The sequence below is a fragment of the Bos grunniens genome, chromosome 26, assembly GCF_055505025.1.
Source record: "Bos grunniens cultivar Pamir isolate PY7600 chromosome 26, Bosgru_T2T1.0, whole genome shotgun sequence".
In the NCBI taxonomy this organism is placed as follows: Eukaryota; Metazoa; Chordata; class Mammalia; order Artiodactyla; family Bovidae; genus Bos; species Bos grunniens.
Window position 1 is genome coordinate 25,087,035 of NC_141190.1, and position 21,364 is coordinate 25,108,398.

General features: G+C 42.0%; 1 protein-coding gene across 1 annotated transcript in view; it reads left to right on the forward strand.

Annotated features, from left to right (window-relative positions):
• The window catches only part of CFAP58 (cilia and flagella associated protein 58), a 109,603-nt gene that overhangs the window by 43,980 nt on the left and 44,259 nt on the right, over nt 1-21,364 (forward strand). Inside the window, exons 10-15 of the mRNA XM_086379312.1 lie at nt 999-1,160; nt 1,807-1,953; nt 8,166-8,306; nt 9,268-9,491; nt 12,642-12,753; nt 14,607-14,711. Coding sequence (XP_086235438.1) covers nt 999-1,160; nt 1,807-1,953; nt 8,166-8,306; nt 9,268-9,491; nt 12,642-12,753; nt 14,607-14,711 — 891 coding nt within the window. The remainder of the gene's footprint in view (nt 1-998; nt 1,161-1,806; nt 1,954-8,165; nt 8,307-9,267; nt 9,492-12,641; nt 12,754-14,606; nt 14,712-21,364) is intronic.

Genomic DNA, 21,364 nt, shown 5'->3' on the forward strand with positions numbered 1-21,364 from the left:
TCCTTTTTGACCTTTAGGTTCTAGGTAAATCTGTTCTTTCAAGGAAGCTTCCCTGGCCGTGTTATTTCAAGTGCATCCCCTTCCTTTTTTCTCTGTCATGTTCCTCTGTTTATTTCCTTCAACTGCAGTCATTAATTAAGAGAATTCCACTGAAATGCAGTGAAATATTCTTAAGAATTTTCTCCTGGTGTGTTCTAGCTGTTAAAGTATAAGCTCTATTCATTCAACCAGTTTTCCTTGCAAAATTTTTTTTCTTAAGGAATTTTAGAAGATTGTCCTTAGAAAATCAGTTTCCGTGGTCATTGCAGCTAAGAGTCATGATGATGTCATTTCTACTGTGTGGATTGCTTGTCGAGAAGCATTGGCTCACGGTGGAATTCTGGGCCTTGGTTTTCCATACTTGCAAAAAAGAGGCAGGTACTTCTGCATCTCATCTTGCCTCAAAGTGTTTTGCACACAGTAGAACACATGTTTTTATGAAGTCTTTTGGATTTCCCTGATGGGAGTGAGTTTGACATTGGTAAAGATAGAGTTATGATTACTATCAGTGTCAGAGGTCACTTTTCTTTCTTGTGGTTAACCTTATAAAGCCACGACTGTGGCCAAACAGCTAATCTATCTCTTACCCTTCCTAGTGCTTTGTGTTAAGATCTGTTTAAGCTTGTGCTTTTTTTTATTCCTTTCCTTTTTTGGTGGTTGGGGTGGGCAAGAGAGGTTTTCAGAATTGAAAGAATTTATTTTCTGTTCTGTTTTGTGATCACAGAATAACTGTGCTAAGCCTTCATGCTTTAGCAGAACGGTGCTGTAGATAAAGTATATGTTTGCCCCTAATCAGCTGGGCTGAACTTCTGTGTCATACCACAACGATTATAGCCACTGTCAGATTTTCTGATTGCTGGCATTTCTGCTCGCTACCCTGAGATGCAAAATCTGTTTGTCCTGAACCAATAACCACAGATGGGCTATTTAACCATCTTTATTACTTCTTTCTCCTCCAGGTCCTCATGAACATGGAAGACATAAAAGTCCGTGAAATGCAGATTTTTGACTATAGGAAAAAAATCGCTGAATCAGAGACTAAATTAAAACAGCAACAGAACCTGTATGAGGCTGTGAGGTCAGATAGGAATCTGTATAGTAAAAATCTTGTTGAGGCTCAGGTAAAAGAATATATTTATGTCTTTACATTTTGTCCCTTCCCATGCTGGGTTTAAAACAGTTTCTGTTATTCTAATAGCAGAATTTACAATAGATTGAGAGAGAAATCGGGGAATTCACCTGAAAGAAAAGATCAGTTTATGCAGAACTGTCAGATTGTTTGAAATGGAAATGGCACAACTTGATCAGATGTGAAGATTGAGGCCCCAGTTTTAATTATTTTGTAGAATTGCCATTCTCCTGCTTCTCATTTTTAAAACTGCTAATAGTTATCATGACTCAGAGGGGAGCAGCATACTCTTGTCATTTAAGTGCAGAGTTTTGCTTTGTAATTTTTTAGTTAAAAATGTTTGTTGTGATTCCAAATTGTCTCTTACAGTGAGGAGTAAAGTGTGTGCATGTGTGTATGTGTATGGCATATTCATTATGTATTTTTACATCTATCTCATGAAAATATTTGGAGAGTTAATGCTATGAAATACTTTGAGGTCTATGGGCACAAGATACAAAGATACCCAGTTGTAATTGATCAGGAAATCCTTGTTTTAAATGAATCTCCCTTAAAAGCTCTTGACTATGCGTTGAGCTTCCATAGTGGATGATGTCTATTTAGTTCACTTTCAAACACATCTCCTTTCATTTTGTTAGGATGAAATAACGGAAATGAAGAGAAAATTAAAGATTATGACCCATCAGGTAGATCAATTGAAAGAAGAAATCTCAGCTAAGGAGTCGGCACTTGTGAAACTACATCTGGAGCAGCAGCGCATAGAAAAGGAGAAGGAAACGTTGAAGGTACAGACTTTACAATAAAGGCGGTGGACCAGTTGTCTGTCCATTAGACCCACTGGGGCCAGGCTCCGTGCTCAGTGAGGATAGCCAGGGGTGGTGGGGGCAGGGAGAACCAAAGCACCAGGGGGATGCACTCCACCACCTGGAGGTCAGTCTTCCCTGCAGGGAGTGCTCCCAGCTAGAACGGGAAGGGGCCAGTGGAGGTGCTGAGCTCCTAGATTACCTGTGCTGGTTATCATGGCCTCAGTGGAAGAGAACCTAGCAGGTCAGCAGTGCCCAGGAAGTCCTGGAACTTTCAGGCTCTCTTTGCATTTACAACTCAAGTCCAGCCTTCTGTTTGCACTCAACCCTCCCACGCTCCTCCCCGGGGCTTCTATGAGACAATGCTGGCAGAATCCTTTGTGCCGCTGCCCTGATACTTATTTACTTCATGTGCACGTGCTGTTTCTGCCCGCGACATCGTTGTCTACCAGGTGTCAGACTTTGTCCTTACTTGTTGTAACTGGGTTCAAGTAAGGCCCTCACCTTACTTCTGTGAGTCTAAGAACTTTGCAACCACTCCTCTAGGGAACCACCTTTGTCTTCACACATTACTTAGATATATCCTTTTAAATCTACAAATTTAGAACATTCTAGGTCTACTAATATAAAGACTCATCCCCCAAATATATGCCAAATAATCATACCATATCAAAACTTTGAATTAAATACTTTTTACTATACATATTCTTTAAACCTAATGAATTTCCTAGCCAATCCTATAAATTTCCCTTCTAATCCATTTGACCAAAGAATTTAAAAAGAAACTTCTAAGAGAATGGTGCCACTTTTATTTTTTTAAATGTGTATGTTTATGAGCCATTTGCAGAAACTTCTATAGCCAGTGAAAGACTGAATTTCTGCACATGATTATCTTCAAAGATAGTTCCTATCTTGAAAATGAATATGTAGCATTGGACAGATTTAATGTCAAATTTCCTTGATTCTATGATGCTGTAGACTGAAATACGCACTCTCAGTTTAACAATAGGTTTTGTCAACTTAATGATAGGTCTTCATGGAAATAGACTACTACATTAAATTAAGTTAAGGCACATGAGGATGGAGAGAAATTAAAATGTAGTGAAAGTGCTTTACAATAAAGATATGGCAATTGATATATTTACCTAAGACTTTCATCTCCTCACTCTAGCTCATGATAGAAAAAAACAGAAAATTCTGTACTAAAATTTATTTAGATGTAAAGAAACATAACTATATATTCTAAAATTTGAAAATACCTTGCATCTTTGCCCTTATTCTCCTTGTTTGAAAGCATATTAATAGTTTTGTAGGAGGTTGTTTGTTCCACCCTGGAAATCTATGGTGGGGTGGTGTTTATTTATCATTGGCTGAATCAGAAGAATCTTATTGCAAACACTGCTTCACTCATAGGCCTCATGGAGGCCTTAGCAAGGCTTCAGTGTAACTGGATTTGGTACATCATCTCTCCCTTTCAGAGGGTGACACTGATCCTCATCTCTTACTTTCCAAGGAATGCTCTTTTCAAAAGATTAATTATTGCTGCATAATGGGGTCCAAGGAAGACGAAGTCCTGCTTTAGAATAAGCAATGTCCTATGCAAAAAGGGATTATTCCTGATTCCTTAGTTGGACTTTGGTTAATATTTGTTTCAATTACACCCTCCATCATTAGACGTCTATACATATAGCTCCAAAGAAGCATCATAATAAAATAAAGAAATAAAGTTTATAATAAAATAAGGTTTAAATCATAAACTTTATATTATTTTAATCATAATAAAATGAAGTTTCTGTTTCTTTGGTCCTGTGCCAGCAGACTTGGCAGCTGGTGACTAAGGGAGATGATTAAAGGGCTTCTGTTCTAGAAAGTCTGCTCCAAATGGTGAATCCTAGGTCTGGATAGCTTTGTGTCATCGATTACAGGAAGATGATTGCTTTGGACTTACTGTGAAACTAGGATGCCTTTTCCTCAGCTTTTCCCATTAAGGCAAGAATTAGGAACAGAGAAAAAGGCTGCCTCCTTGATTTATTATTTGAGGTTATCCAATGGTGACTTGCAATGGTGCTTTGACTGGATAATTTTGGCCTATCATTAAGCCCATTTGACATCCTTTAGAAAAATATGACAGCTCAAATGTTGAGTTTCAGCCTCTTAACTTTTTTAGCCTCAAAGATGAATCACATTTACAGAGGTCTCTGAATTTCATGCATCTGAGCTTTGCAAACCAAAACCCTGGAGGAAAGGGCAGATTGTTTTTTTTTAGTAACTTTACTCCATGGGAAACATGTAGCTTATTATAGTGAGTTATACAAAGCTACGTTGGTACATAATCCCTCCCAGAAGGGCAAGCCCTAGCCTGTTTGGTAGACCATGAGATGCTTTTTGACAGGACAACCCAATTTATCGCTTCTCCAAGCCCACGACAAACAATTGTCCGTAAGTCATCCCCATCCTCATTCATCACCGCCCCCCCGCCCCCCTGCCCCTGATAGAAAAGTCTTGCTTCTTCCGTGTTTCTTTTTCAGTTGCTGCCAGGCTCTGCAGACTCCTCAGGATTCTAGACATTATCAGCACATGATGGTTATGACAGGATGTCAGTGGTTCCTTGTAGATGTTGCTGCATCTGTGTTCATCTGCCCATTCTGTCCCCGTCTTGTTTCATCAGCACTAAAGGGGCCATCTCATGTGGAGTGTCTGCCTTCCAGTCCTAACAAGCTCTCGATTCTGTTCATCACCACCCCATCATCCCACATCAATCTGACAGCACTTTGATTCTTGGTGAATAATTCAGCAGCAAATTCTCTGTGTCCAGAGCTCAGCGTCACATTAGCAACTGGCTTCAGGGCACCGTATCCTTATACTCAGTGGACTCTCTAGAGCAACATGGATGGGAACTGTTGGAGGGAGGGGGAGGGAGAGAGAGAGAAAGCCTAATTATTCTCATGGTTAGAAGACTTCAGATGGTCCTATTTATTTTGCAGGATATAAACAGATGATCTCTGTGAAACCCAGTGAATGTGGGGATCCCGTATGAAGGGGTCAAACTCCCTCAAGTATGCTTCTTTTTTAAAAAATTTTATTTATTTTTGGCTGCACTGGGTCTTCTTGCCGCACAGGGCTTTGTCTAGTAGCGAGCAGGGGCTACCCTCCGGTTGCTGTGCGCGGGGCTACTCTTCATTGTGGGGCCAAGGCTTCTTACTGCAGTGGCTTCTCTTATTGAGCATAGGCTCCGGGGTGCGGGGCTTCCGTAGCTATGGCTCCCGGGCTCTAGAACACGTCCTCAACAGTTGCTGCCCACAGGCTTAGTTGCCCTGCACCATGTGGAATCTTCCCAGCAGGGATCAAACCTGTGTCCCCTGCGTTGGCAGGCTGATTCTTAACCACTGGACCACCGGAGAAGTTCCCAAGTATGGTTCTTGAGATATGATTTATGCCCGCAGCCAGACTGGGTGATACATACGCCATGAACACCTATCACAAAAGTGTGTAATTGTAGAGGTGGTGACTGAAGAGCACGTCCTGCCATCGCATTACGACTTTATGCCTCGGGTCCCGTCTAGAATGTTGCTTGATGAGCTTTTGGGTGCACGGTACTTGTTACCATCTTTCCTGGATGAGACAGCTCAGATTTACAACTGCTAGATGCATTAGACCTAAGGTATTTTGTTGATGTTAACATTTGCTGCCAACGTCTGACGCCACATCTTGTTTACAGCCCATAAATTTATGACATAAGGAGACCACTCAGAATTTTGATATATTAGGAGAAAAAGCACCAAGCAATGCCAAACACACGAATGGTTTTACATTTCAGACAGATACTTTTACACACCATTGATTGCATTTTAATAACACAGTGGTTTCATTTTGTTCTGCTGATGGATTCTGATCAGCTCTCGGCACTTAGGAACAGGGAAGTGAATGCTGCACATCTGGGAAAATAAAAGTTTTATTAAAGAAAGCATGAGCCAAACAGGTATTTTATTGCTGTCTTCGCTGTCACCTTAAATGATTATAGAAATAGAAAGGCTGGTTCTTGACTCTCTTTCCTAACAGGCAATCCCCCAAAGTAGTAAATACAATACCAGACCAGATCTTTTCTCACTAAGTGTTTCCCTTTGCTTATCCCTGGACCAACATATATTTCATGAATGAGCAAACAGAATGTCATAAAGGAAACCCTGTGTTTTATGGTAGCTAGCTGCATTTAGTTTGTGACATTACAGGTCTATTGCTAGGTGTGTGGCATCTTGTACTGTTTGGATAAATTTGAGCTATGGAATTAATGACTCTTGGTCTTCATGGATTAGAGGCAGGTAGCAACTAGAGTTGGGTTGGTTCATAGGCATTCACTTGCAAATATTTGGTTTTCTGTCATCCCTTTTGTGACATTTCTGGGTGGGTGGAGGTGGGGGAACCCAACTCTTCCTTGAAGGAAAAAGTTACTACTTTTTCATTTTCACATGTTGACCTGCAGGCCATTGAAAAGTTGGAGGCTTAATATTGTCTTGTCCTCTCCCTTGTGATTTCAGGTGTGGGTGAAAAGCAGATTTCTTCCTCCGTCTTTCCTTCTTGTGCTGACCTGGGTGTGATACCACCTGTCCTTGTATGGGCGTGGAACCTCGAAGCTGTATTCTTTTTTCCTCTAATATGATTAACTCTCTGGCTCCCAAGGGCATACTCTCCATGGCCCATGGCGTACGAGGCCCTTCTCAGGTTGTCTCAGCTCTTTTTCCAGGCTTACTTCCTGCTGTCCCCTACCTAGTACTCCAACTCAGCCACATTGGGTGTTTTGCCATCTGGTAAACACACCAGGTGCTTTATAGTTTGCATGCCTCTGTTCACGTGAGTCTGACCACTGACTGCTCTCCCCCAGCACACACATCTCCCTTTTAGAAATAACTGTCAACTTCCAATGCCCAGACTTGTTTTTCTCTCTAATCCCCAGGAAGAAATAGGAACTCCATCCTGTACTCCCATGTCCTTCTTCACAGTGGAGAGCATCTCTACACTGTAGGGTGGTTGGTTATATTTGTCATCTCCAGTGGGTGGTAAATCCCTCAGGTCTTACTCATCTTCTGTATTTGACTTGAAACTATTGTATGGTGATAGCAAAGGGAACAGAAACTCTGGAATGAAAAACTCTAGGCTGGAATCTCAACTTTGCTTCTTATTAGCTGTGTGACCTTGAGCAGGTTGATTTGCTCTTCTTTGTCTCTAATTGCATTTGTGAAATTGGGACAAGAGTAGCTAGGCACAATACTTAATATCATGCAAGAGGTGTTGTAAGCCACAAATATACTTAAGGATTTGGAGCAAATGTGTCCTGTGATGAGAGGAATTTTCCTTCTGAAACTTACCAGTCAAAGCATCCTTTCCTTGCTTCTCTTAGGATTTCCATGTAGCCTCAAGAACCTCAAGATCTGAGTTCTTCCAGGAAGCCTTCCTAAGTGCTGCAGTCCTCTGACCTCCTGTGGCATCAATTCACTCTCTGTGTGACAAAAAAAATCCTGAAACATTATTGCCTGGACTTGTTAATATTTGCATAATACTTGTATATCTCATCTTCTTATCTAGATTGGAATCGTCTTAGGAGTAGGATCTATATATCTTTTTATACTATAACATCTCTTCTGTTCCATCAGGATGTTTTATAAGACAGTCGTTTGGTTGTTATCTTTATTAATTCACATTTTGCTTATAATAGACTTTATCTCTGCAGTTGATATGCTGATGATATTAGGATTGTTATAGGAGCTGATACATACAGATATACCTCCGCCCAGTCCCTCCTCCACCATGCTCACCCCCCACATCCTTCTCTGTACTATTTGTGGATTCTCCTCATGTTTATCTGGTAAGAGAACTGCTGTTGAATACCAATGAGGATCCTGCTATACTGATATAGAAAAATGGTGGAAATCCCTCAAGGGCACAACTCATAGAATAAACATGATCACCGTAATATGCATTGTTGTTTCTTTACAGGCCTTGTGTGTGTGTGTGTGTGTGTGTGCGTGTGCGTGTATACGTGTGTGTGTTAAGCTTTCTTTGCTTGCGAGGGTGATCAAACCATGCTAAACGAGACATCGCAGGGAAGTATAAGAAGCACACTATCCATCTATCTGGGCCCTGTCGACCTGGTTTGTGCTGTTACAGAGTGAAACTGGCCTGTGTCTTTCACTCGTCAGGCCGAGCTGCAGAAGCTGAGACAACAAGCCCTGGAGACCAAACACTTCATTGAAAAGCAGGAAGCCGAGGAGAGAAAACTCCTGCGAATTATAGCAGAGGCTGATGGGGAGAGGCTGAGACAGAAGAAGGAATTGGACCAGGTAGGAAGAGACCACACATCCCCAGACCTGCAGATTCTATCAGCAGACACAATTGTTTGATTCAGCTCCTCACAAAACCTCATTCTTTTCTGAGCTCTTCCACTGAGTCTCTCAGAACAGCCCCAGAGGCCCACTTCCTGTTGATTAATTATGAAATATCCATTCATTTATTCTGCTCCTATTTACAAGCACTTCCTGTGTGTCACCCACTCCTTTAAGCTCTGGGGATATACTGACCAACAAGAAAATAAGTTACCCTGCCTTCAGGGGGTTTACATTCTAGCATAATATCATTGTTGCATATAATTACAATGAATAATTACATAATTTTGGGGGTTAGAAACTTAAATGCTTTCAGAGATCTAGCAGGTTAAAAAAAAGAGACATTGGCTTGTGCAAGACAGTGAAAGTAAAAGTGTTAGTCACTCAGTCATGTCCGACTCTTTGCGACTCCATGGACTGTAGCCTGCCAGAGCTCTCCCCATGGAATTCTCCAGGCAAGAGTACTAGAGTGGGTAGTCAGTCACTTCTCTAGGGGATCTTCCTGACCCAGGAGTTGAACCCAGGTCTCCTGCATTGCAGGCAGATTCTTTACCATCTGCGCCACCAGGGAAGCGTGTGGTACAAGACAGTAAGGAGTGGTAGAACTTGGCAAGAGCTTGCCCACCCTAAAGATGTTCAGACTTAAACACATACAATAACATGTTGGAAAAAACCCATGGGCCATAGAGTATTATTATTAATAATATAATTTGTTGTACTCTTTTCAACAAGACTGCCAACTCTGGTGGGAGGAGTCCAGTATTGGCTGTCTAGCAGGCTATTTTCAGTGCCTTACCTACTGAGTGCCTAGCACATGAGGGCATTGGATGGGCGTTCACTGATTCTCTGACTGCTGCTGCTGTAATGAAACGTGGGACGTTTTGTCCCCCAGTGGCCATGCCCTGCCCTACCTTTCTAGGTCATCAGCGAGAGAGATATCCTTGGGTCGCAGCTAGTTCGGCGCAATGATGAGTTGGCTTTGCTCTATGAGAAGATCAAGATTCAGCAGTCTGTGCTGAATAAAGGCGAGAGCCAGTATAACCAGAGGTTGGAGGACATGAGAATCCTCAAACTTGAGATCAAGAAGCTTCGCCGGGAGAAAGGGATTCTTGCCAGGAGTGTGGCCAATGTCGATGAACTCAGGTAACGGAAGACCCCCTCGGAGGTGAGAGCATAGCAGCCTATGGGGACCTCCTAAGGACCTTATGTTCCTCCTATTGGTCACTGAAGGTCTTTTTTTAAAAAAGATTTATTTGGCTTCACCAGGTCTTAGTTACAGCACGTGGAATCTAGTTCCTTGACCAGCGATCAAATCTGGGTCCCCTGCACTGGTCCCCTGAGTTTTAACCACTGGACCATTGGAGTAGTCCCAGCCATTGAAAGTCTTTTTCTGGTTGCATAAAATAATTTTTTATGTTGAAATGATTAGCAAATAATAAGAACAACTTTTCCATAACCCATAATCTACATCGTGTCCATTCTATGTCACAAAAAATGAATTCATTTCCTTTCCGGGGAACGTAAGCAAGTGCAAAAGTGTTTTTTGAAAACTTTATTCTGGATTTAGTGAAAGAAATTTCAGTTAAATCATAACCACAAAGTAGTTACAATTCAGAAAAAAAGTCCCCCAATGAGCTCTTTGGAATTTCTTTAATAAGGCAGTATGCAAGAGATGGAACATCAATATTTAAATTGAATCCCGGTAACATTTGCACATCTTTTTCTTGGAATTACACAAAGAATGAAAAGAGGGGGAAATTTTAATTTTATCACTATTTGAAAACTCTGTTTCCTTAGAAGGCAGCCAAATTTTACATCTCACTCTTGATTTATCTTCTGAAGCTTTCGCTTGGGCTTAGTGCGCCTTCTTCTTGCTTTAAAACTTACATTATACAAGCTCTGCTTTCCCTTTGGGAAAACATCACCATGTTTTATATGGGCAATTGCAGGAAACCAAATAATAGGTCTGGTGTTTTCTTAGTAACTATCTTATCCTCCGCAGACTTGTAGATGAACACTATCCTTGGCCACCTTGGGACAAGGACACAGTCTGGATCTGCTTTTTAAATTAATCGAATTAGATAGTTTTGATATTTAGACGCAGTGAATACGTTCGGGAATAACAAGGGAAGTTGCCACCATCAATAGATCAATACTCTCTTTTTTAAAGAGTTGTTCATATTTCAGATGATGAAAGTAATACAAATTCATTGTAGAAAATATGGGGCATGCAGAAAAAATGTAAAGAAGGGATTAGAAAATCACTGATAAGTCTCCTATCCAGAGATACCACCATTAACATTTTGGAGGCAATTGCATTTACTCTAAGACGCTGTTGAATGATCTCCAGGACCATAACTAAACTTGCCTGGTGGCTTAGTTGGTAAAGAATCTGCCTTCAATGCAAGAGACCTGGGTTCGATCCCTGGGTCTGGGAGATCCCCTGGAGAAATGAATGGCACCCCACTCCAGTATTCTTGCCTGGAGAATTCCATGGACAGGAGAGCCTGGTGAGCTACTGTCCATGGGATCCCAAAGAGTTGGACACGACTGAGTGATTAACACAAACTTGCCAGCCATGTGTTATTTTTATTACATATGCAAAGCACCAAATTCTATCCATTCTCAGTTTGTTGATACTAGATTTTATCTGTATAGTGGGAGGTGCATGTTCAGTCGCTCAGTTGTGTTTGACTCTTTGCAACCCCATGGACTGTAAACCGCCAGGTTCTTCTGTCCATGGGATTTTCGAGGCAAGAATACTAAAGTGGGTTGCCATTTCCTCCTCCAGGGGATCTCTCCAACCCAGAGATAGAACTCTAATTTTCTGCTTCTCCTGCATTGGCAGGCGGATTCTTTACCCCTGAGCCACCTAGGAATTCCTTATAAAGGAATTTAATAAACTTAATAAAGATATTGGAGGCAAGCGGGCATGAATTCCAATCTCAGACTTGCCACCTACAAGCTGTGTGATCTTGGGCAGATCACAACATATTTGAGCTTTAAATTTGTTAAACACGAAAATGTAACGTGCCTAACACAGAGTCTGATGCAAAAGAAATCATCAATCACAGTTCCCAATACCCTTTCCCTTCTCTGCGGATGACACTTTAGAAAATAGTAGTGTTAAAAATATGCTTTTAATTCTCAGCAGCTTTTTCTGAGCTCCCTGTTGAGTGAGCATCATGCAGTTAATTCTAATGGTTTGTCTTGCTAATGAGGGGAAGTTGTATTATTGGTTTAAATGAAGCAATTAAGTAAAAGAGATGGCTTGGCATTAGTAATCTGCACACTTGCAGCAGACGAGGACAGATAATAATATCCTTCTTGCCCGTGTCAACCTGAGTGCTTGCCTCTGCTCTGCCTCCCAACAAAACTTCTTGTTCAATAGACTGGCAGCCGGTGGATGGTTTAGACTATGGTCATCTGTTAACTAGAGATTTGAGAAGTGTATTTGAGCCAGAGCTAGTTCTTCGGGACTTTTTCAGTCACCTGTGTAGTTGTGGAACATGAGATAAATGATCACTCCTAATTCAGTATTTTTCAGTACTGGCTGCACATTAGAATTACCAGCTGCTGCTGCTGCTGCTGCTGCTGCTAAGTCACTTCAGTCATGTCTGACTCTGTGAGACCCCATAGATGGCAGCCCACCAGGCTCCCCTGTCCCTGGGATTCTCCAGGCAAGAACATTGGAGTGGGTTGCCATTTCCTTCTCCAATAGAATTACCAGCAGAACTTTAAAAATCTATGAAACCCAAGCCTCGTGCTAGACCAGGTAAAGCAGAACTCCTTTGGGGGTTGGTGCAGGTAAAGGCATGTTGTCATAGTTCCCCAGGTGAGTCCAGTATGTTGCCAGGGTGGTGATACACTGTCTTAATGGATGTCAGGTTTCACCTGAGCCTCAGTTGCTTGCATTGCAGGGCCGTACCTCATGATAGAACATAGCTTGTTCTCTCGCTGCTACTGTAGAAGACATTTAGAAACATGGAACAATATATTAAAATCCTCATGATTTACCCTTTCCCGGTTCTTTTCGTACACTTCTAAAATTCCCTGGGTATCAAGAATCAGTTCCTGGTACTTTTTTTCCCTCCTAAAGCTAAAGCTGAAGTTTGCCTTCTGCAAGAATTGGTATCACCTGTGTCTTGCCTTAGGAGGCTGGTCTCAGTGTTCCCGAAGTCTCCCTAATCCATCTTTGTCTGTAAGATGTAGCGTGCACGAAACCATGTAAAGAAAGGATACTCAAATACTGGGCAGAGAATTTGTTTGCTAAAGAAAGTTTGACTTATTTAGGCAGGAGCTTTTTCACACGCAAAGAGAGTTCCTGAAGGAGAGGACGAGATGCCGAGCCCTGGAGGAGGAACTGGAGAACCCCATGAACGTGCACAGATGGAGGAAGCTTGAGGTAACACTTGGGAGAGCCTTCCTCCCAAATCGCTCTCTACCCTACTTGTCTTCTTACCTAAAGCGCAGTAACAGGCAGTTTTATTTAATCTGTGCCATTGTCACCCAAAACGTGAAAGACTGGATCAAATGTAAATTAGATTGTTCCAGATGGGTTTTGTTTTTAAAAGCCTTTGCATCCTTTTATTTCCCAAAAGGAAGCGCGGCTTTTAAACTTGCCCTCTTTTCAAAGAACTAGAATTGTGTTCGTCAGACTCCTTCTTTTAGGATCTGGGGACACAGCCAAAGTCCCTTTGGAAGATGATGGATAATAAACTCCTTATTTTATTTTATGACCTCCTGAGATTCATTTCCACCAGCAGATAACAGTAATAGAGAAGCTCTGCTTATTCAATAAAAAGATGCCCATCTCCTCTAGTAGTACCCAGTAATGTGAGTACAAGAAGGGGCTTTGACTAAGTTAACAGTTGGAGTGTTGGGAGAATAGGCGTATGTGATATAAGAAGGAGCAAGGAAAAGGAGAAAATCAGCCAAGTAGGTTTTTGTTTTTCATTTTCATTTTTCCTTTAAATGAAGAAAGCGTTAAGGATAATGCATTATAAATTGTTATGTAAACACAAGGCCTGAATTTTAACAGTGTCCAGTCTTGCCAAGTGAATGTGTATGCCAAATCTATTTCCAAAATATGGATATCACTTGGCACTGCTTAGTATTTCTTAAGCAAAGTCATAGTCAGTGCAATATCTCCTGCCTTTTGGACCCTCATTTATTCCTCTTCAAATGCCAAGAGTGGGGTAGTTTACTAAACTAAAAATAACATGAATGTGTCTGGGGAAGAGAGATGAAAACTGTAAATTCATTTACTGTCACATCAGTTTATTCCATGTGTTTTCGAGCAAATCTTTTAAAGTTTCCAATTCCATGTCAATTTATATTAAAAAAATTGGAAAACAGAGACTCTGGGAGGCAGTTGAAAATATTTAGCTGCTAGATTAATTCCAAATGTCAGTAGTTGAAAGTGAACCTTTGGCTCAATGTCTAGAGGACAAATTATCAATGTATAACAGTAGATCTTGTTTGAATTGTACACAGATAATTATTGAAGGTGCATCAGAGCTTTACAGATTGATAATGTCTTTTGAAAGCTAAATGCCATGGTCGTGTCCTGCTGCTAATAATTAGCAGACTTCCACATCCTGGGAACTTGCCCCATCGTAGGTTGTAATGAATCTTCTTGTTGATAATTATGAAAGGAGAACCCTGAGACCGAATGAGTTAGGGAACCCTGTCTCATTCCAGTGTAAACAAATGATGGTAGGGAAAACCTCAGAGCATAGTAATTAAGAAGCCCGGGCTTTAGAACCAGGTGTATCTGGGCTTGAGTCCAGCTCTGACCTCTATCAGCATGGGTAAATGACCTCCTCCGAGCCTCAGTTGCCTTTTCTGTAAAAGGGGAGAGTAATACTGTCTGACAGGACTGTCAAGTGACTAAAATTTGATAATGTGTGAAAAGCACTTAACATAGTGTTCAGATGGTGCAAAGAATCAGGTATTAGGCCCAGGAGCTGCCGTCACTGCTGCTGTTATTATTTCCCCTGGTGGAATAAACATACTAACTTCCCGCTTGCAGGCTCACTCGGGACAACAGAGACGACACTAGCCAAACGTCAGTCTGTTTTGATGACTGTCTCATCTGTCATGCAGTGCATTTTGTTTTGTTTGCCTTGTTTCTGATTCTTGTCTGTATTGGGTCTGTAACTTTGCAATAGATTTTAATAGAACAGTAATTCTGTAGGGACCTCAGTGCTCTGAACCTGATAATCTCAGCTGCTTTATTTTTTCCCCCTTGAATAGGCCAGTGACCCCAGTACCTTTGAGCTGATACAGAAAATACATACACTGCAGAAGCGTCTCATCAGCAAGACGGAAGAGGTGGTCGAAAAAGAGCTGCTCCTCCAGGTACCATTTCTGTTTTCTGTGCTCATCAAACAAGCCTATTTCCTTAGCACCATCATCTCCAGTACTGTGTTTTTAGAGCTAGACAGTTGGCAGTGTTGCATGCCCCATTTTTAACTGTAGATGGCAACAGGGACTCACACACAGAGAACAAACAACCTGATTAATTGGTCTTTTATGCTGCCATCACTAATATTTCAAGAATTCTAGAAAATTAAGTTCAAAGCTACATCTACTGCATTGAGTAATGTGCGCTCCCCTCCCCCCAACTTCTCTGTAGTTTTGTTAGATTCTTTTAAACGCTTTTCTTCATATCTTCATATAATGTGAAATGCCATGACTTTGATTTTGAAAACTAGCCTTCACATAGAGCACAAATGTCCTCTTGAAGGTTTGTGAGAGCGAAATGGAAGAAAAGGTATCTTTTTGAAGATTTTATGTAGTAAGTTATTCTGAAGCAATCAACAGTGGTAACATCTTTGTGTATCTGTATCTTTGCAAGTACCAGTTGTCACTACGATCACCATTATCATCATTGTGCCAGATACTGTGCAGGTATCCCCTCATCCTCCCTTCCTCTGCACAGTTCTGGGGAGATGGTGGGGTTTGTCATTCCCAGTCAGTGAACGAGAAAGTTGGACCCCAGGAGTTTGATTATGGATAAAGAATACAAGCTCTGGTGTGAAGTGGCCTGGCTTGTAATCCTGCTTCTGCAAATCTGTAGCTGTGTGGAATTAACTTCTGTGCACCTGAAGTTCTTGATCTGTATTATGGGATAATACGAGAACCTGAAAAAAGGATGCTACTGGGACATTAAGGGTGTGTAAGACTGATGGCTCAGAGATGCATTTGTGGTCACTGCAGCTCCTTCCGGGACCTGAGCACTCGTGGTGGTGGTTTGCTCAGTTGCTTTTGCCTCGGCTTCAGTGTTTTATGGTGTAAAGCCACCTGAGGTGTTGGTCTGGCGCTCTCAGCAGGATTTCATTTTCTTTCCTAAGATGAACGGTAGTAGTATTCCTTAAGCGCAGCCAGCTCTGCAGCTCCGGTGTGCATAGATCTTACCCAACACCCTCAGCCTTACACCCCTGGGACTCTGTCTCTTCTCCCAAGATATAAGGGTGTGTTTCTTGCTGGCATTACATTCCTTCATTCAATTTAATAACATGCCCAGGTACTCTTCTATCTAAGGATATTGTACTGGACAAGGAGACAAAATGCACATCATCATGGAGCTTGTATCCCAGTGAAGAATAAGAAGGGAGTGGTTAGACATTTTGCTTGTTGCGGTTAGACAGGATCCTGAGATATTAATAGTTTTGAGCAGAGGGTTGTGAGCAGGTATCTCACCTCCTAGCTGAAGCATTTATTTGTTGATACAGGACTCTAGTGCTATCTTTTCCTGCCTCCTAAGCACGTACAGAGAGAGGAGCCACAAGATCAGAACAATCTGGAATGTCAAGCCCCTTATACTGGGGAGGGAAACCTGTTCTGGAGAGACCCCAACCCTATAATGGACTTTGTAGGAACGAGAAATAAACTTTTACTGGGTTAAATCACACATAGAAAGACTGATGGCTCAGGAACCCCCTCCCTGACATTGTGCCTTGCCCTGTCTTGTGCACTCACAGCAATGCTCCTGGTCCTGACTCCCCAGAAGTGAGAGGAAAGCTCCCTAACTTTGCTCCCAGCCCGTATCTCTGATTCCTGAGGGCAGCCCAATATGGGGGAAGTCTGTGGTTCTCCCCTGTAATAAAATTAAGCAGCACTTGGTAGATAATTCTAGGATATAAGGCTACTTGTTCCCAGGAGTTTAACCATTGAACTTCAACAGCTCCCTGCAAAACCGAGTAATCCAATGCGAGAAAGACCTTGGCTTCACTCTGTGGGCAGCACAGAACCTAGCATGTAATTGTGTCAACAGAATTCATTTATCTCCCTTCACTTTACCTGCCCTCAGTCATCCCCTCAGGTTTCATCACTCTCATCCAGCCCCCATGTAGGGAAAGGGTTGCACTTCAGTGTCCTGGGTCACCATTCACCACATAGCAGCCACAGTAGCTCCCTCCTTCCCCGGGGCCCTCCATAGGCTGGCCTCACACAAGGTGTGGGTCTCTGCTCATTGTTTTCTCTGCAGTCAATGAAATCTGAGTGTGGGATATGTGTTGGATGATATTAAGAAATTAGTGTTGATTACATAAGGTGTAATAAGAGTATTATGGTTATGTTTTGTAAAAAAAAAAAAAAAAGCCTTTTTCATATGAGAGATGTACTGAAGTATTTACAAATGAAATGATACGTAGTCTGGACTTTATTCTGGAATTTTCCAGTAAAGAAATGAAGGAAAAGGAGAAGCGATGGGAGACATGTGGATGTGGAGATGGAGGATCAATGGAATAAAATTGGCAAGATGTAAAAAAAATAGAAGGGATGTTGAAAGGAGGATTGAGTTTAACATTATGCTTGACATAAAAATTGCCAATTATTATTTATCATTCCAAAGCCCATAATCTTAACCACTGGGTTATCGTTACTAAAAGTAGGAGCTTCTCTATATGAGCAATGGGTACTTGGCCCTCTTATTTTACATTTTGCATTAGAAGAGACATTTTCCCTGAAGCTTAGTGCACAGTGAGTGGCCAACAGGGATCTTTTACAGACGAGCACAGGTAGTTAAGAGGATAGACTCTGGAGTCTGAAAAATCTGGTCTTGGATCAGTTCTAACAGTTTCTATTTCATGACTTGAGGAGAATTACTTATATTCCCCCAATTGTGGCTTCTCCATTTGTTTGTTGTTGTGGTTCAATTGCTAAGCTGTGTCTGACCCCATGGGCTGCATCATGCCGGCTCCTCTGTCCTCCGCTACTGCTCAAATTCATGTCCATTGAGTCAGTGAGGCTATTCAGCCATCTCATCCTCTGCCACCCTCTTCTCCTTTTGCCTTTAATATTTCCCAGCATCAGAGTCCTTACAAATGTCCTTACGGTTCTTCCCATCAGGCAGCCAAATTATTGGAGCTTCAGCTTCAGCAACAGTCCTTCCAATGAATATTCAGGGTTGATTTCCTTTAGGATTGATTAAATGGAGATACTAATGCCCAGTTTCATTATGGGAGGAGGATACTCCCATCTGAATACACGACTCAGAGTTGCTATTGTAAGGACAATGAGTTAGTGCCTGGGCACCAGGGTCCATGATCCAGGGTTTGTCCTGTGGCTCCACCAGTGCCAGCCAAAAGTCACATGACTGAGGCCAGGTAGCTGGTAAGTGAAAGAGGAGGGACTCAGTCAAGGCCATCAGCTCCAGCGCCCATGCTTCCTGTCACTTCATTACCCGGCCAAAAGGAACCAAATTTTGTGTTTTGCCAGACCTTTCTATTGGAAGCTTGTTTCATACTTCACTGACTGCTCTAACTTTTTAACTTCCATCTACGTTCTTTGGATTCATTCTGTTGTTTTTCTACCTTGTTAAGGTTGGCGCTCAGCTCGTTAATGTTCAGCCTATGTTTCTACTATAAATAAGCATTGACAGCTGTAAAATGTCCTTTAAAAACTTTAGTTTCTTCCCACAGGTTTTGAAAAGTGGCATTTTCATTTTCATTCAGTCCTAAATAGTTTCTCCTTTGAGAGTAAGTCTTAAAATATCCCCAATTTCTGTGGATGGCAGAAAACATCCACTATTTAAAACATCTACTATTTCTTCTATGGTAATTAGAAGTACAAATTTAAATTTCCAATGTATGCCTTTAAGCTGCATGCATGTCATGTCACTTCGGTCATGTCTGACTCTTTGTGATCCTATGGACTGTAGCCTGCCAGGCTCCTCTGTCCATGGGATTTTCTTACCTATTGTTTGCTGTGACTGCTGACTTTCATTCATGGTGTTCATGGTGGACTTTTTCCTTTTGTATTGGCTTTTGGATTAGGAACTCATTTTTGGAAAGACTTTATTTATAGAACTTGGGAATGGTCCAGGTTAAGGGGGTATCCTTTCATTTGTTTCTGTCAGGTGCCTGAGGAAATATCACTTACTTGGGATAATTTTTTGTATTAGATTCTCACTTTGGGTAACCCAGTTAATATATATCAGAACTCTGAACTCTTATGATTGAAGACCCATGGATACAAATTCTTAGGGTAGCCATTTTTTCCCACCCATAACCTGGGAGAGAGAGTTAGATTTCATTGTGGTCTTCCTGTCCTAGGGGATGAATTTCTTTCTGTTGTCTCTTTTCACTGAAGGTGTAACTCTTTTAAGTCCCTAAGTTTAAGTGGAGGAGTCTCCGTGGAGTGGAACTGCCCACTTCACGCAGGCTCAGCGCCTCATCGTTTATCCTCTTACGGCCATTCAAATCCAAGCCCCTTGCTCACTAAGTCTGGCCACGTGTCCCAGTCAGCCCCCCACGGGAGAGCTGAAGTATCCATTTACTGTTTTAATGTGCAGTTAATGCTTTGATTTTGACACTTGACGATCAAGCTACTTGCAACTGCCATTTTGTGATTGAAAGGATGTGTTGTTTTTTTGAGCAAGTCTAATGCTTTGTAGACTTCAGTTTTTGCATTATTTAGTATGCCGTAATGCCATAAACAGAAACTTCTCATTTATTCTAATCCCTAGTTTTCTCATCCACAAACTGAGACCCACCCACAGAACTGAGTGTAAATACTCATACAGGGTGATCAGAGTGTTTAGTTACCGTTATCATTATAGTGATGATTATTAATATTATTAACCAAAAAGCATTTTTTCCAGGTCTCCAAAGTTTAATAGCCTGCCTCACGCCCCTCTGTCCAGTTCCTCATTTCACCTTTTTTTTTTTGGATGGTTGGGCTGCCCGGGGACTGCTGTGAATTTTCTTCCAGAGCTTGAGCATCTGCAGAAAACAAGCCTTGTTATCTTGGTGAAACCCCAGGTGCTCCACAGGGTTTGACAGTTTCTCAATTTCTTCTGTTTTATTAAATTATTAGAGAGGTTCTCTGAATACACAACAGAACATTTTGCAATTAGGAAGATTTTTGGTTGAATTCTTCTGAGTATCAGAACATTTTTTAAATGACTTTAATCTGTTCCAGGGTGCTGAAGAGCCCCTATCATGTCCTGGCAGCAGACATAAAGGAAGTCTATTTGCCCCCAATAGACTGTGAGTTCTTTGAGGAAAGGCACTTGTTAATTCATCTTTCTAACCCCAGTGTCTGATATAGTACCAGGAACATAATAGGTGCTCAGTGAAGATGGACAGGCTCTGCCTGGGCAACTCCTATCCACCTTTTAGCATGTGTGTGTGTGCTAAGTCGCTTCAGTCATGTCTGACTCTTTGTAACCCTGTAGACCATAGTCTTCCAGGCTCCTCTATCCATGGGATTCTCGAGGCGAGAATACTGGAGTGGGTTGCCATGGAGTGGGTTGTGATGCCCTCCTCCAGGGGATCATCCCGGCCCAGGGATCAAACCCACGTCTCATGTCTCCTGAACTGGCAGGCAAGTTCTTTACCACTGGTGCCGCCTGGGAGGCCCAGTGCTGAGCTTGAATGCTCATTCCTCAGGAGTCCCTCTTCGATCTCTAGGTTGGGTTTCTTGGTACTTTGCTTTCTTACCACTGTCACACTTGTAACTAATGAGATAATTGTAACTGTGTGCTTAATGACTTTCATGCTTGACCATAAGCTCTGCAAAGCAGTTCCTGCATCTGTTGTAATGATTATTTCATCCCTCACAAATATTTGTTTAGTGACTGATTAGACACTGCCAGAATGGTGGTTCTTTAGTAAGTAGTGTGTGGCGCAGTCATTTGCGTTCTTTGAGCTACGAGAGGTTACGGGAATTATTCTTCCTGTTGCCTTTGCATTTTTGTTATTAACTTCTAACTTTGCAGGAGCCTGGGATATACTGTGGTTTATGAATCAATAAACTTGATGAGAACTGCTTTTGCGTGCTGAGGCAGGCTAATTCATGCGGTGCGCTCAGATTTCTCCCTTTGTTCAGGGTGAACATGGACATGGTTCTTGAACTTGGCTTTACAGCGTCTGTAAGTACAGAAGTCTGTATTCTTGCCAGAACTGGAATCTAAAGCATGGATGGGAAGGCTTGTTTTTTCTTTTCCCACCAGGCTACCTTCCCCCATTCAAGGAAGTGAGGGCAATGCAGGCCTTGCTGAGATAGGCCTTCTGCTGCCCTCTCCTTTCTGTTTTTGCTCCATTTGTTTCTCATCTCCAAATCCCTCGGTAGTAATGATTTCTTTCTTTCTTTCTTTTTTTTTAAAGCATCTGCAGGATTAGGCGGGCATATGTGCCTTGAGTAACTGCTGTCTGTTACTGGGGTATCATTACATCATCATCATCATCACATCAAGAAGGGATTCCAAATAATGGCCTAAGTCCTGCTAGCATTGGAGTAGGAGGCTCTGATCCCTTGCCAGAGGCACTTAGAAACACAAGGAACATGTATAGCAGCTGGGACTCGTTTTGTCCAAGTGTTTAGCTCAGATACCCTCACCTTCAGGGCCAGACAGGTAACAAGAAAGAGCAAGGTGAACTTTGTGTATCATGATCATAAGTGGCAACTGACAAGAGGCCTGAGAAGGAGAGTCAGAAGGGAGTGGTGGGGACTACAGCGCACAGGGGGCTTTGGGTCCCCTCTCCAGGAAGCAGCTAACCTCACCC